The 15,703-nt window shown below is 40.8% G+C and overlaps 1 protein-coding gene across 2 annotated transcripts; it reads left to right on the forward strand.

Moving 5' to 3' along the window:
* The first annotated feature begins 2,625 nt into the window (after positions 1-2,625).
* Positions 2,626-15,266, forward strand: LOC109402466 (spermatogenesis-associated protein 20). 2 transcript variants are annotated; one of them, XM_019675157.3, is made up of 5 exons: positions 2,626-3,200; positions 10,977-12,563; positions 12,629-12,837; positions 12,894-13,103; positions 13,724-15,266. In XM_019675157.3, the coding sequence occupies exons 1-5, from the start codon at positions 2,860-2,862 to the stop codon at positions 13,987-13,989; spliced, it is 2,613 nt and encodes an 870-aa protein (XP_019530702.2). In that variant the 5' UTR covers positions 2,626-2,859; the 3' UTR covers positions 13,990-15,266. The 2 variants fall into 2 exon arrangements, with proteins under 2 accessions (XP_019530702.2, XP_019546406.2); XM_019690861.3 differs by lacking the exon at positions 2,626-3,200 and adding an exon at positions 3,215-3,405.
* Positions 15,267-15,703: the final 437 nt, after the last annotated feature.

Raw genomic sequence — 15,703 nt, forward strand, 5'->3', positions numbered from 1 at the left:
TCGGCGGTATTATTGCAAGAATACGTAAAGGAACGCTGTAGAAAGCGCAATTCAGTAGGAAAAAGATTGAGCATGTAGTTACAGGCTGTTCAGTGTTAGCTGGATCCTACCTCGATCGTCACAACGAAGTTACCAAGATTGTGCACCATTAGCTTGCTTTAAAGCATAATCTTGATCGACAGATTTGTACCCTACTACAAGTACCAGCCGGACCTGTTTCTGGAAAATAGTTGCATAAAGCTGTACTGGGATCGCGAGATCACAACGGACGTCCTCATTCATTCCACCTGACCGTACATTGTGGTTTACGACAAAAAGATGATGCAGGTAACCATCCGGATTCCCGGATAAACTGATACGGTTGATCAAGGCGACGATGGATCGAGTGATGTGCGTAGTTCGAGTATCAGGGACACTCTCGAGTCCCTTCGAATCTCGCAGAGGGTTACGGCAAGGTGATGGTCTTTCGTGCTTGCTGTTCAACATTGCTTTGGAGGGTGTAATAAGAAGAGCGGGGATAAACACGAGTGGGACGATTTTCACGAAGTCCGTTCAGCTGCTTGGTTTCGCCGATGATATTGATATTATTGCTCGTAAATTTGAGACGATGGCGGAAACGTACATCCGACTAAAGAGTGAAGCCAGGCGAATCGGATTAGTCATTAATGTGTCGAAGACAAAGTACATGATGGCAAAGGGCTCCAGGGAGGAATCACCGCGCCCGCCACCCCGAATTCATATCGACGGTGATGAAATCGAGGCGGTTGAAGAATTCGTGTACTTGGGCTCACTGGTGACCGACGACAACGACACCAGCAGAGAAATTCAGAGGCGCATTGTGGCAGGAAATCGTGCCTACTTTGGACTCCGCAGAACTCTACGATCGAATAAAGTTCGCCGTAACACGAAGTTAACCATCTACAAAACGTTGATTAGACCGGTCGTCCTCTATGGGCACGAAACATGGACCCTACGTGCAGAGGACCAACGCGCCCTTGGAGTTTTCGAACGGAAGGTGTTGCGTACCATCTACGGCGGAGTGCAGATGGAAGACGGGACTTGGAGAAGGCGAATGAACCACGAGCTGCATCAGCTGCTGGGAGAACCAACCATCGTCCATACCGCGAAAATTGGGAGGCTATGGTGGGCGGGTCACGTCATCAGGATGTCGGATAGCAACCCGACTAAAATGGTTCTCGAGAGTCATCCGACCGGTACAAGAAGACGTGGAGCGCAGCGAGCTAGGTGGGTCGACCAAGTGGAGGACGATCTGCGGACCCTACGCAGAGTGCGGAACTGGAGACAAACATCCATGGACCGAGTGGAATGGAGGCGGCTACTATGTACAGCAGAGGCCACCCCGGCCTTAGCCTGACCGGTAAGGTAAGTAAGGTAACCATCATCGACTTCGCTGTACCGTTAGATCATAAGGTTCGATCAACGTTTTCCGGCAAGATGACCAAGTACCTCGACCTGGCGGAGGAGTTGAAGCAGATGTGGCACCTGGAGGGCGTCCGTATAGTTTTTTTGGAACCTGTAGTGCCTGTAGTATAGTCACCATTTTGTATTCTTTCTTTTTTTCATTAACTTGGGCTAATCCTATACTTCTTTTAATAGTATTAAAACCCCATATAATTTTTATGTTGTTTTAGTTCCTCCGTCATAAACTTAAAATAATAAATTCTGGTTTAGAATTGTATGTTATCGTGCGCTTATAATCGGAGTAGTTACAAGAGTAGACCACTGTGTGGCCATCTTCCAACGAGCCTGCCCTAAATGTGTAAAAAGTTATGTGATATGTAGTACGTAAAAAGTGTTGAGTGTGAATAAATCTTAAAAACCTTATCAGTTTCGGTCCAACATCGATCCAAAATCCATAGACATAAGATGAAAGGAAGCATATCTCAATTAATATCATGATCTTCTTATATATCTAAGACATATTAGCGTCTCATTTGAATTTCTGATCCGCGGTAAAATCATACGCAAGTTTTTTTTTTTTTTTTTAACTTGTGAGGTTATGTTAGTCATACAAAATTGACGATAACTCAATGTTGTTGGCACTCACCCTATCGAATAGTAACAGTGGTGGCACACTTTGTGTGCACGGTGTGTTTTATAGAAGATGTAGAAGTAGAAGATCCTCAGCAAAAAATAGGCATTGCTGATTTACTCATATGAACGAAAATGACAGGTTATAGCTGTTGGTAATTATTTTTTCCAATTTTTTTGCAAGATTTTGAAACAATATATTTTTAAAGTTTTTTTTATCACAAAAATATAAATAAAACTCAAGAATCAGCCCATTTGACGGGCTTTTGTGTGTTCAGGTTTCGTTTCAGTTTTCAATCTAATAAGGGTGGCTGAAATTTGATTTTTCGTCAGTCTTATCTTTATGACCATAATTTTGTTGCGTTTTCGATCTTTAAATCGTAGATTTATGATTTGTAAGGCAAGTCAAAGTCCATAGAGCGACAAACACACTCATGAACAATTCAACTCAACCGTTGCTTCGTAGTTCAATTTTGACGTGTCTCTTTCAGGTAATCGAGAGAGAATCGCTTCAAAACAAACCGAACTCACTCTCACCACATGTCAGTCACGGTTTTATCGCGAGAGTGATTTTCGTCGTCGTCACGTCATTAACATTTACATTTTGTCAATATTTTGCTTCAAACCGCGCAGCAGCTATCACACACAGTACATACGGTCGATTGCAGTTCTTCAGTGTCCTTTCATCCCAGTTACACGCAGTGTGGAAGAACAGTGTCCTGATTTTTTTTCGGTGTGAACAAAGAAATTGAAAATCCAGTGCCCGGCCCCTACAGCAGCGCCCCTCCCGTACCCCAATGATTTGCTATGTTTTACGGCGGTGTGGCAGTAAAACTAACCCATCATCTGGCAGGCCATTTGCGTACTAGTTGTAGCAGCTCTTCGGTGGTGTCCTCCAGCAGCGGTGGTAGCGGAAGCTTCCTTTCAAAACCGTGGCAAGGTAGAAGGTGGTCCACTGCAGCAGCATCAACATCCATCAAAGAAGGCCATCCGGAGCGTAAAAATTGCGGCAGTCCTGTTTCGTCGCTCTGCCTCCGGCGACGGCCTACACAAACCATAGCAACAGCATCCACATCGGGCTTCGTCATCTCATCGACCTCCACCACCGATCAATACCAGCAATCACAGCAAGCGGGGGGACAAATTCGGTGAGTTTTTTTTAGTGTCCTGCCCTGTTAGCAAATGATGTGGAATGCGCATCAAGGCAGTGGATCACAGTAAGCAGGTGCCACGGATTACATAAGGTTCGGGGATCGAAAATCGAGTGCTCTATGTAGTATTTAGAAGCTAGAGTGAACGACGACGCATCGGGTTCATACTGCAACCTTCGAACTGGTATTCATCAAGGACGTGGTACGTGCCGTTTGACTCGTAAAATTGTTTATCTTGACTACATCGCTGAGAATGAACCAATGCTCCCTCCGCTCGTTAGATGAGCGTGGTAGGTGATTAAATAGGCTGAACTGGTTCCCTATGGGAAAAAACAGTAATTTTGATCAACAAAACTAGTTGTGTTATCTGCAAATATTTGATTGATTCATTATAAGTGAAACATATTATGATTCAAATAGTGATATTGGACGAAAACCATCCGAGAACGTTCAATCTGTCCTTCAAGTTAACCCGTAGGCTACTGGGCTTATTAAAAAAATCAAACCGCTGGCAAAGGCGCAAAAATCAATAGGAGTACTCACTAAACAGATTAAAATGCTGCGTAAGCCATGATTTTCTGCTTATTTGAATTGTTTGATGATTTTGCGATTGAAATAATCAAAGATTGCCTTGGTGATCGCGACGTTTGATAAGTTTAATCAGTCTACGCTGTTAAGTGAATCCCCCTAATGTTTTTCAATGAAATTTTGAAATTCACTTAAGTTTTAGTCGTTGTTTCAATTATGCTAAGAACTTAAAAAATCGGAGCCTCGTGGGCAGTTTTATTCCGATAGACGTCTGGGTCAGGAAGGCTAAAATTTGCATAATCTTTCTTTTAGCAAGGCCGCATTAGATGGAATTGAAATGATTTCATCTAAAAAGTGGTTAGCTCCCTGTTTTTCTGAATATTAACATAACAAGACAGGGGGTTAAGAAGTATAAAACTACCGTAGAACTTTTTAAACGCCTCCAAAACATTTTCAAGTTTGAGTCAAATTCTCTGTGCGCTTGGATAACTCAAGCATAATTTTTCAAATCGACGTATCTAACTTTTTCACTGATCTGTGAAAATCCATGGTCAATGTTGACGACCATTTCACTAAAATAGTTTTTTATAAAAAGACTTTTCATAAGTTTTTTCGTGCTCTCCATCACCAGGGATATAGCACGCACTAGGTAAGAAGCAAAACCTACTCATTCCATATCATTTTCACAATGAATTTTGACAAAAATACACATACACCGGGTTGGTTAGAGATACGTCATGCCAGATACGTCGCTTTTGTATGGTGCCAGTTTGGTGTATGTGTTACTTTGGATTTTGGCTAGATACGTCGTTTGGTTTTCTCATATATCAAAACGGTGTATCTATGAGTAAAGTTGTACACATCAAAATAGTTAGATACGTCGTTTCGAAAAATATGCTTAGTTAAACAAATTAAGCAATAAATCATAAAACATTGATGTGGATTCTTTAATTTGCTTTATGAATCATACATGCAGCTGAAAACCCGGATTTGTTTACATTTGCGAGTTACGTCGGATTGAAAAGTTATGCTTGAACTGTATAAGGCACGATAGGTGTGGATTATCATAAGGATTTTTTTGAAAAATAATGAGGTTTTGCGCCTTTTTAAGAAAGATTTGGAAGGGTTTCGGGTCATTTGGCCGAACTCCATTTGGCCGAATGCCGTTTGGCTGAAAATAAATGATGAACTTAAGTAACCATGTCACTATTCCTCGCATCAGTATAACTCGAAAGAACAGCCTATGATTCAAAGAAGGAAAAATAATTGATAAAATATTGACAGATTCAACGCCAACTCATCCCTGAATGTCAAAACTAGAAAGAATAGCCTATGATTAAAAGAAGAAAATAATTCTGATGATCATATTGGTAGTTGGAATGTCAAAAACTTCCTCTGAATTCTTTTGAACATAATTCGGCCAAACGGCTTTCGGCCAAACGACCATTCGGCCAGATGGCAATCGGCCAAATGGCGTTCGGTCAAACGGCATTCAGCCAAATGGCCGGACACCGTGTATAAGGCACGATTGGCGTGGATTATTATAACGATTTTTTTGAAAAATAATGAAGCTTTGTGCCTTTTAGAGAAAGAGTTGGAAGTTGAGAGAATCACTCAAAGGAGCTTTTCCCTCTTTCAAAATTTTTGTTTAAATATAAATGATAACGATAGGTGTGGATTTTTTTTGTCCTGAACATCCACATGTTCTTCAGAAAGCATCTGTCTGACTTGAAAAAAATATGCAAATATTCATGATCCTTCAAAAAAAAACCTGAAATTAAGAACTTCATTAACTATAGCCTTCTACCCGAAGACTTTCGCAGTGTCACGGAAAGTGATCTTATATTGAAGATTTGTTATATCCTCAGAACATCCTGAAGTCGAAATACACAAAGTTTTTGTAGTTTTCATGTAAATATTTGCATGGTTTTTAGAACAGCGCGGGTTAAGCCCTCTTGCGGATTTGGCGCGGAATTGATTTTTGTAGTGTGAATAGCGAAATGTTTGAATGATTATCGACACTTCATTTTAAAATAATGAAATGTATTCGAGGCACTATCCCAACTAACATTTTCAGCGCTATAAGCTCCAGTCATTTGCTTTCTGTTGTGTAACCATCGAGTAAAAGCAGTCAACGCTGAATAAAAGGAAAGCTAGTCAAATATAAATCGTAAGCTAATACACGACTGCAAAACAAGCATCATACAGCTACCAAACTCGGTTTTCAGAAATTCATTGCTTGTCACTGGGGCTGCCTTTACTCCACCGTATTCCAACTCCGGGAGATTTCCCGGAAGATGTGAAAACTTGAACACATCGAATAGGAGTCCCCACTAACAAAACAGCTGCTACTATATAGTACAATTCGTTATACTGACAAATCCCCAAACCAGCAGCGCTTTAAAGGCCGTTATGCGATTTCATTACGGCTAGAAGCTGTAATAAAGAAACTGTTGGTTTACCAACACGGCTTGTCGGATATAAACATCATTGTCAAAACAAACTTTAAGCGGGATATATAGCTACTACACAAATTCTTTACAGCTATCCATGTATGTGCTGTGAAATTATTTGGGTTACTTTTATTGCACTTTAATTCAATGCCGGAAGATTTGCCGGAAGATGTGCAAATCGAGTAAGAGTCCCAGCCACTACAACAGCTGCTTTTATACAGTACGTTTTGTAATGTTGCCAAAACACAAAACAGAAGCGCTTTGTAGCTGTTTAAAGAACACTCTTTCAGCTAGAAGCTGCGAAGAAGAATCTGTTGGCGCAACCACACAGCTTGTTCAATGTAAACATTATTGCGTTTGACGTTTCACAAGCTTTTACAGCAAGATGAAGTTGGGTAAGGTTTCTTGTGGCACAATTATGAAGCCTTGTCTGGAGTAAAACAAAACGGGCTATTTTCTATGTTATTTATATATAGCAGTGTGGCAGCGAGGACATCATCGGGACCAGTGGATACGGAGATCGGGAGTTCAATTCCAAGTAGCGGCAAGTACTTCAATTATTCAATTTTAAACGTGATAGTTCCAGTTCCACATGTATTGCGTCACGGTATTCATAACCTAATTATATTTAATCGTTTAATTTGGGGATGCCGTAAAACTATTATTTAAAAATTGCGAAAAGGCTGAAAAAGCGCCTACTCAAGATGTTATTCAGTTAGTGGTTACATAGGAGCCGAGAAAAGAGCTATGACTACCGTGCCATGCCCTAATACCGTGACCTTAAGGATGCTCTTCACTTCAAAGAGCCCTGTAAAAATCAATAATCTATGTTTCTTGATTTTTCAAACGCTATATTATTGCTTATTGTGTATATTATGTATAATAAATATGATAAATGGAATTCCAAATGTTTATTCCATTGTTAAAATCAAAATTGTAAAACATATCATTGTTCCTAATACCGTGTATGTGACCCGCATACATTGGTGGTCGTTTGAATCATCACTACATCAATCATACTAAGGTCATACTTAAAAGAACCTGTGCGTCAAACGTTGCCTAGAGGTTTGTGCAACTGATTCATAAAGTAAAAAGTATCAATAATATTTTCAGTGTTCAAGTTTTAGCCGAAACACGGTATTTGGAACACAAATGGAACCATGCCCTAATACCGTGTATTGGTACTTTGCACTCACATTCTGTAAATATTTTTAATTGCTTGTTTTTGTACATATGTGACAAATTTATCACGCCTAACTTGAGAAGGTTTAATATGCTTATGATTGAACTAGTTACACATTTAAAAAAATAATATACTTAGTAAAATATTTGAGTTTTTTGTCAATTACACGGTATTAGGAGGCACACGGTATTAGGGCATGGCACGGTAGGTGGCATAGAAGCTGATCGCACAGCATGTACAAGCTGATTAAGTTCGCCAGATTCATTGGTATAGGGCTTGCATAGAAGCTTCCGTCCATATGTACAACACAGTCACTCAGCATCAAGCCGTATTAAGGACGCTTTGTTGACGTTTACATTCACAATAAATGTTAGTTGGGATGCCTTAATGCTATGAACTGTTCTAAACTGTCGCCGAACGCATAAATGTCACATGTTACATTTCGTCAAATGTAGATCTCAGAGTTGGCGTCAAATCCTTCCCAACCAAGCTGAGTTATATGCCCAAATTTCAGGCAATTTGGGCCACAAAACCCCCCCCTGACGAAGAGAACAAACCTGCCGATAATACCCTTATTCACCCTTATACCGTCCACGCTAGAACTACACTGAGGATACTGCAACTCCGAAAATCATACGAATCAACTATGATTTTTTGCCACGAGAATTTCTTGCGAAAATCATAGTTACGAGATATGATTTTGTATTCAAAGCGCCAACTATTATTGTCATACTGTTACTGTTTAAATTTCATAACACTCACGTATGAAAATCATACCTATTGTCGCGCTTATCTTAGATTCTCAGCAAGCTGCGTTCGAAACGCGCAGCCTCAGATCGCGCCAGACCGCGCACGTATGATTTGTACACGGTGTGCACCTTGGCTAAAACTATTTTGCAGCCGCCGGATGGAGCTGTCAGCCGCCGTGTACAAATCAAACGGGCGCAATCTTAAGGCGGCTGACTCAGATCAGCAGGATCTGAGTGATTAAGCTAGGATGCACAATATAACGTATAAAAATAGTTTCAGTCTTATGACTATCATACATATTTTTATGAAATTTTTTGCACAAATTAAAAAAAAAATCGCAACCTGGAATCGAACCAGGAACATTAAGGATAACGAGTGCGTGCTTTACTCATTCGCCCATCGACGCTTCGAAAGTAGAAGTGGTTAGAAGCCAATAAAAGGTTTTGTTGTTTTTTAGCAATGGTGTTTCATAACACATCTTATGATTTTCATACGAAGCTTCTTATAAGATTTTTCATACGATAAGTCTTATGGATTTCGCTTTACAATGTATGAAAAGCATACGAGAACTATGAAATGATGAAAAAAATAAAAATAACTTATTCATAAGATGTAAACTATGAAAAACATACGAACAGTATCCTCAGTGTAGGTAACTGGTTTTGCGAAACCGCAAGAAATTTGTTTATATCTTAATGTACACCACAATAAACACAAGTTTGTCAATTGATAATCCGAAAACACATATTAATTCAACTTTTAAGACCAACAAAGAGTTTCTTTTATACCAGGATAAGTTTTACCAGCCATTTTTATTCGCACTTTCTAAAACGAGTTACCTAGTTCTAGCATTAAGGGGGCGATATACTTCGATAGTTCAATTGCGTTGAAGTCAATCAAATGCGACAAGAGCTAAAGTTTATTTTGAAACGTTTCTTCGTGTTTTTCTATTGTAACATGTAACATGTATGCGCGCGCCTGAGGGCATAAATGCTGAAATTTGCTAAATCTGTTTCAAATTTCCATTTTCGTAGAACGCTATGATCACTAGAATGCTAGGTCATCAGTAAAAGTCACATGACCATTTTGTATGGACGAATAAAAAATTTTGTATGGACTAATGACCACGCGGGGGGGGGGGGGGGGGGGTTTGAGAAGTCCCAAAAAAATGACCACGTGGTTTATGGACAGCTCCTATACTTGAAAATGTTGGTGTCGGAGTTACCAAAAGATTTTTGTAAACTCTTTAAGAAATCCTTGATGAAGTTCCAATAAAAAAAAAATTTAGTTGGCTAGCTGAAATACTCTTTGGTGAATTCTTTAAAGAAGTTTTCTACGCTATCCCAGGAATTGTGAAGGTAAGAAGGACGACATTATTGACGTAAATCTGTTTTGATTCCTATTGCCAGAATTATGGGAGTGTTTTCTGGTGAAATTCTTCGATGAATTTGCTAACAAATTTCCTGGTAGAAGTTTATTGTAAAAATACTGGCATTTATGTGATATTTTCTAACATACCAAATATAATAAAATAAGAATATGGCTCACTCTTGCGAAAAGCAGGCTAACACTTTTTAGTCAACGCAGCGCCACGGTATGACTCGCGGTCAAAGCTATACGAATTTACACTTTTCTATAAATTGTTGGTGGAAATCAGGTTTTTTAGTCGTTCAAAACTTAATTTTTAAAATTTGTGATTTAAAATATGTTTTGCCTAAATTCAAGGTCTAATCGTTGATTCAAGCATCCGGACAATCAACACATGTCACCCGGATAATATTTATCAAACAAAAAATCACTTGTAATTCTGAGTCCATTCCCGAATTTCCCGAATCTGTGGTCACCCTGCAAAGACCACGGTCCATACAAAATTAAAAATGGGGGGGGGGGGGGGGGAGTTCAAAATCCCCAGAAAAAATGACTACGTGGTTTATGGACAGCCCCTTAAGATGTTTTCACAAAATTTCATGTGAATCAGTGCAATACTTTTTGTTATAGCCATAAAAGAGTAGAATGTGCGCCATTGAATCTGTGAAAATATTTTTGATTTTTTCTACAAAAGATATAGGTTTTCAAAGTCCGTTTATGGCTACCTGAAAATCTTCTGAGAATAATCTACCAATATGTTTCAATATTTTTTTCATGTAATCTGTACGTCTGTGAAGCTTAGATGTATAGAGGAAAAATAGAAGATATAGTATTTTTTGTTGGAGAAAAATCGAGTTTTCTGATAGCTGACCAATTAGCTTGCCGCTGTAAAAATGAGGTGGGGCAAGATGAGTCATGTTTTGAAAATTGTTTATCAAGAAGCAGGTTTCAAACTTTATTACCTTTCTATACTCTTATATCACAGCTGACTAGTGTACATATCTGAGAGCCGTGGTAGAATACAGAGAAATGCGATTTATATTCAGAAAGTTATAGGGGTCCATTTCATAGGTGACCCATCCTGCCCCCACTTACCATACACCAAAGAATTCTCAGTCAATTATTTGGCTAATTTTACCGATTCAGCTACAGTCGTACTCCTGTGTTCCAATTATTGCGGATACAGGCTTTGTTAGACACTACTGGGTCACGTTGGAATTCTCAGTAAGGACAAAGCCGACCATTTACCCAAAGACTGATGAAATGGCGTGGAGTTATCCTGTTGTACTTAACTGTAATTCTTAACGGGATGATGTGAATGTGGGTGGTTTTAATTTCACTAAATAAAACAAACAAAAACTAAAAATGTTGAGTATCGAACAAATCCAGCATCTAACACATTTTCCTTCTCGCAGGTAGTGCCTACACCACATTATTTTTCTTTGTAAGCACAACCTAATCCCACATCTTTATCTCGCTCCTCACTTTCAGTGCCCTTCACACCTCATCCAGCATGGCATCCGGCGGAGCAGGACCATCGGACAAACCGAAACACACCAATCGATTGATCCACGAAAAGTCACCCTACCTGCTGCAGCACGCCCACAACCCGGTGGACTGGTATCCCTGGGGTGAAGAGGCGATCGCTCGCGCCAAAGCCGAGAACAAACTGATCTTCCTCTCGGTGGGCTACAGCACCTGCCACTGGTGCCACGTCATGGAAAAGGAATCATTCGAAAACGAACAGGTGGCCGAGATCATGAACGAAAATTTCATCAACGTCAAGGTCGATCGCGAGGAACGACCGGACATCGATAAACTGTACATGACCTTCATCTTGCTCATCAACGGTTCCGGTGGGTGGCCAATGTCTGTTTGGTTGACTCCGGATCTGGCACCGGTGACCGGAGGGACGTACTTTCCGCCGAAGGATCGCTGGGGAATGCCAGGGTTCACGACGATCTTGCTCAAGCTGAAGATCAAGTGGGCGACTGATGGGGAAGATTTGGCGTCGACCGGAAGAAGCATAATCGATGCTATTCAGCGAAATGTGGAGGAGAAACACCAGGAGGAACCGGAGCGGGTGTTTACTCCGGAGGAAAAATATCGCCAAGCGGTTACGATCTACAAGCGGAACTTCGATCCGGTTTGGGGAGGCTCGCTTGGAGCACCCAAGTTTCCGGAGGTGTCCAAGTTGAATCTGATCTTTCACGCCCATCTCCAGGATCCGTCAACTAAAATCCTAGGGGTGGTACTGAACACGCTGGAAAAGATGGCAGCCGGTGGTATTTATGATCACGTGTTCGGCGGATTTGCGAGGTACTCCGTGGACAAGAAGTGGCATGTGCCCCATTTCGAGAAGATGCTGTACGATCAGGGCCAGCTGTTGATGGCCTATTCCAATGGGTATAAGACCACGAGAAAGCCGTTGTACTTGGAGGTGGCAGATTCAATTTACAGGTACATTTGCAAGGATCTGCAACATCCGGCCGGTGGATTCTACAGTGGGGAGGACGCAGACTCGCTTCCCACGTGGGAGAGTACGGATAAAATTGAGGGTGCTTTCTACGCTTGGACATACGCCGAAGTTCGGGACCTGTTGAGGGCGAATCTGGAAAAGTTCGGGGATATCGGAAAGGTGGATCCGGTGGAAGTATTCACCGAGCATTATGATATTCAGGAAACCGGGAATGTTGAACCCAGTAGCGATCCTCATGGACACCTGCTGGGCAAGAACATTCCCATTGTGTACGGGTCGATTCGAGAAACCTCAGAGAAGTTTGAGACTACTTCTGAAGTCGTTGGAAAGATTTTGAAGGTTGGAAATGAACTCTTGCACGAAGTGCGTGATAAACGACCCCGACCACATCTGGACACCAAAATCATCTGTGCCTGGAATGGCCTTATCCTCTCTGGGCTGTCGCAGCTGTCGTGCATCAAGGATGCACCGAATCGAGCCGCGTATCTCACGTCCTGTTCAAAACTAGTCCAATTCATCCGGGAGAATCTTTACGATGTACAAGCTCGAAAGTTGCTCCGTTCCTGCTACGGGGACGAGAGCGACAAAGCAAAGTCATTGTAAGTATTGGACAACCTGGATAATTGGTCTCTGGAATCAACATTTGACGGTTCTTTTCCCGCAGGGAAACTCCAATTTACGGATTCATCGATGATTACGCGTTCCTCATCAAGGGCCTTATCGACTACTACCGTGCCTCGCTGGACACAGCCGCCCTGGGTTGGGCAAAGGAATTGCAGGAGATCCAGGACGAGCTCTTCTGGGACCACAAGCACGGTGCATACTTCTACTCGGAGGCCAACTCGGCCAATGTCGTCGTGCGACTGAAAGAAGGTAAGTCTAATTCGGAGAAGCAAATGCTGTCATTTGACATTCGGATTTATTCACAGATCATGACGGAGCCGAGCCCTGTGGCAACAGTGTTTCCGCACATAACCTCATTATGTTGGGTGACTATTTTGAATCGGCTCCCTTCCGGGAGAAGGCTGCTAAGTTGTTTAGCTACTTCTCTAACGTCACTCCCTTTGGGTACGTGTTGCCGGAAATGATGTCGGCAATGTTGCTGCAGGAAAACGGACGCGATATGCTGGTCGTGGTTGGTGAGTATCAATGAATAAACTGATGTTTCTGGTTGTGAATTTAGAAGACGTGTTGGACTACCGTATCTATGTAGTTGTAGTTGAAGGAATCAAGAAACGTGGTGGACGTATTGGACGACCGTCCTAATGAAGTAATTTTCGATTATAGGGAACCATGCGAGGGAGGTGTTGGACGACCGTGTGAACTGTTCCTTTAAAAAAGTTAAGATGATGTAACCGAAAGACGTATTGGACGACCGTCTTGAGAAAGTGAAGTGATATAACTGTTCCATTCATTGATAAAGCTGGAAGACGAGTTGGACAACCGTCTGAAAAGATTAGTTTTTAAATTCGCCAGACGTATTGGATAAGCGTCGGTATTGGTGGATCCTTGATTGAAAAAACCGAAACAGTGTTGGACGACCTTCTGAATCAGTTGTCCTTCGATGGTTGAAAGCAGAAGATGTGTTGGACGACCATCACACTTAAATTGCTTCGGTGTCTTTGATTAAATCGAAAGTTAAATCTTTGGTTAGAGGAATAGATAAAATGGCTAATGAGCAAAACAAATCAATCTGCTAAATCTCTCTATTTTTTTTCTATATGATCATAATCTTTTCCCTAATCTCCCATTCATTCAGGCCCCGACGGACCCGAAGCAACCGCCCTGGTAGACGCTGTCCGGGACTTCTACATGCCCGGCCTGCTTATCGTGCAGCTCGATCCGAGCATACCGGACCACAGCCTCGGAGGCAAAACGCTCAAAAGCTTTAAAATGATGAACGAGGCCCCAACGGCGTACATGTGCCACAACAAGGTTTGCCAACTCCCGGTCACCGAACCGGAAAAACTCGCCGAGGACCTGGTCAACACGTACGTGTTCGACTACGCCGAGTACGAGAACTGATTTTTCGAGGCCTAAGGTTCTCTGTACGCGCATTGGGATGTTTGAAGAACAGTCTAGGAAGTGAAACAGGAACTGGCGGCCGCCACGGAAGCGAGCTCGAGAAAAGAGTCATTTTTATAATATTTTAACACATCACACAAGTAGCGGAAATTTCGTACGTTTTTCTACGTTCAACTTTGCATGTTTCATTAGAGAGTCACCAGCGTTGATCGGAATAAAAATGTTACAAAAATACACATATTCTAAACCACATAGAACGAAAACTAGCACACCGAATCAAATGAATATCATACACTAGAAGTTAATGTTGCAACTAGAATCATACTCATATCATGAGAGTATCAGATCAATTTTAATCAAAACATTTCTATTGAACCTCAAAAATTTCGAACATTTTTAATCGTTATGTAATGCAAACAGTAAAAATCTCACAGAGCGATCGCCGCTATTATTTACTAATTGAACAGATAGTAACGTAGTGCTTTTGTTATTGGAAAGCATGGGCCGAACAGTTTCTAAAAAGGCAACATTTAAGTCTGGTGTATAGAATGCGTTACAAAAGGATAAGCTTCCGTACTAAAATTTAACGATTTTAAATATTTAATAACATTTTTTCATTATATTTGTTGCTTTAATATTCCTTAACGTATTGAAACCCGGAGACTTTTCGGCCCAAATATATTCGATAATGAAAACAAATAAGCAAAAAACTATGGTTAGGAAACGCACGAAACTTTATTCGCAACTTTATTGCTCACCGTAGAGAATAATTTTCATACTAACGTAATCATACTATTTAAAGAATAGAAGAAAAGAAAATCAAAAGAAACGAGAAACGAACCGAGAGCGATTTGAAAAAAAAGCTAAGAGCAAAGAAACAATACAATACTATGTGATCTAGCGTTTAGACAACTGTAGAACCGCACGTAACCGCAAACCCAGTCTACTGAAAAAAATCTAGGTGCCAATACTTGGTTGCAAAAATAACCTCTTACACCCCCGAGGAAGCAGTTTTTACATCTGGAAGGATGCGAAATTATTGTTAAGTTATTTAAAATCTCTATATTAATGCTAACCTGTAGGCATGGGCAGCGAGAAATGGCTGATTCACATGCCTCTCAGCTGAATTACTTTAGAAGCATTAAATAAAGCTAATTTACAGACTTGAAGTGTCGTACATTACTGTTACCATTTTCGATTGTGTCGTTTTAAAAATGAGCAAAACATCTTCAAAAGTTTATTCAATAAAGAGATAATGGAAGTGAACCACTATCAAATGTGGTTATTATTATTTATCCGAAATATGAAGGTTAGGGTGGCTCAAGCTTGTATAGTAAAAACAACACCTCAAAAAGTTCGATAGGCACCTCTCTTATTTCGTTCTATATGATGCCACGATACTTTAGTTAAATTCTCAGTTCAATCCGTTGCCATTTAGGCGTTGCTAAACTCGTTTGAAGTTTGTATGGAAGTATAGGGTAGAAGCTTCAGTTTTGGCCAGCCCGGAGTTTTGGCCATAGTGCGGTATTCAGCCTGTTACGATCTAAATCGGCATAAATTTATTTTTTACTAGTAGATTCTAATATAATATGATGATTACAGCTGTGAAAACCATACATTTTGATTAAAAAATGGAAGAAAAAAATATGTTTTCTTAAAAAATCAGTTCCCATATCTCTATTTTGGCCAGGGTGCTTCTAATTTGGCCACTCCC

The sequence above is a fragment of the Aedes albopictus genome, chromosome 2 (genome assembly GCF_035046485.1).
Source record: "Aedes albopictus strain Foshan chromosome 2, AalbF5, whole genome shotgun sequence".
NCBI classification, from domain to species: Eukaryota; Metazoa; Arthropoda; class Insecta; order Diptera; family Culicidae; genus Aedes; species Aedes albopictus.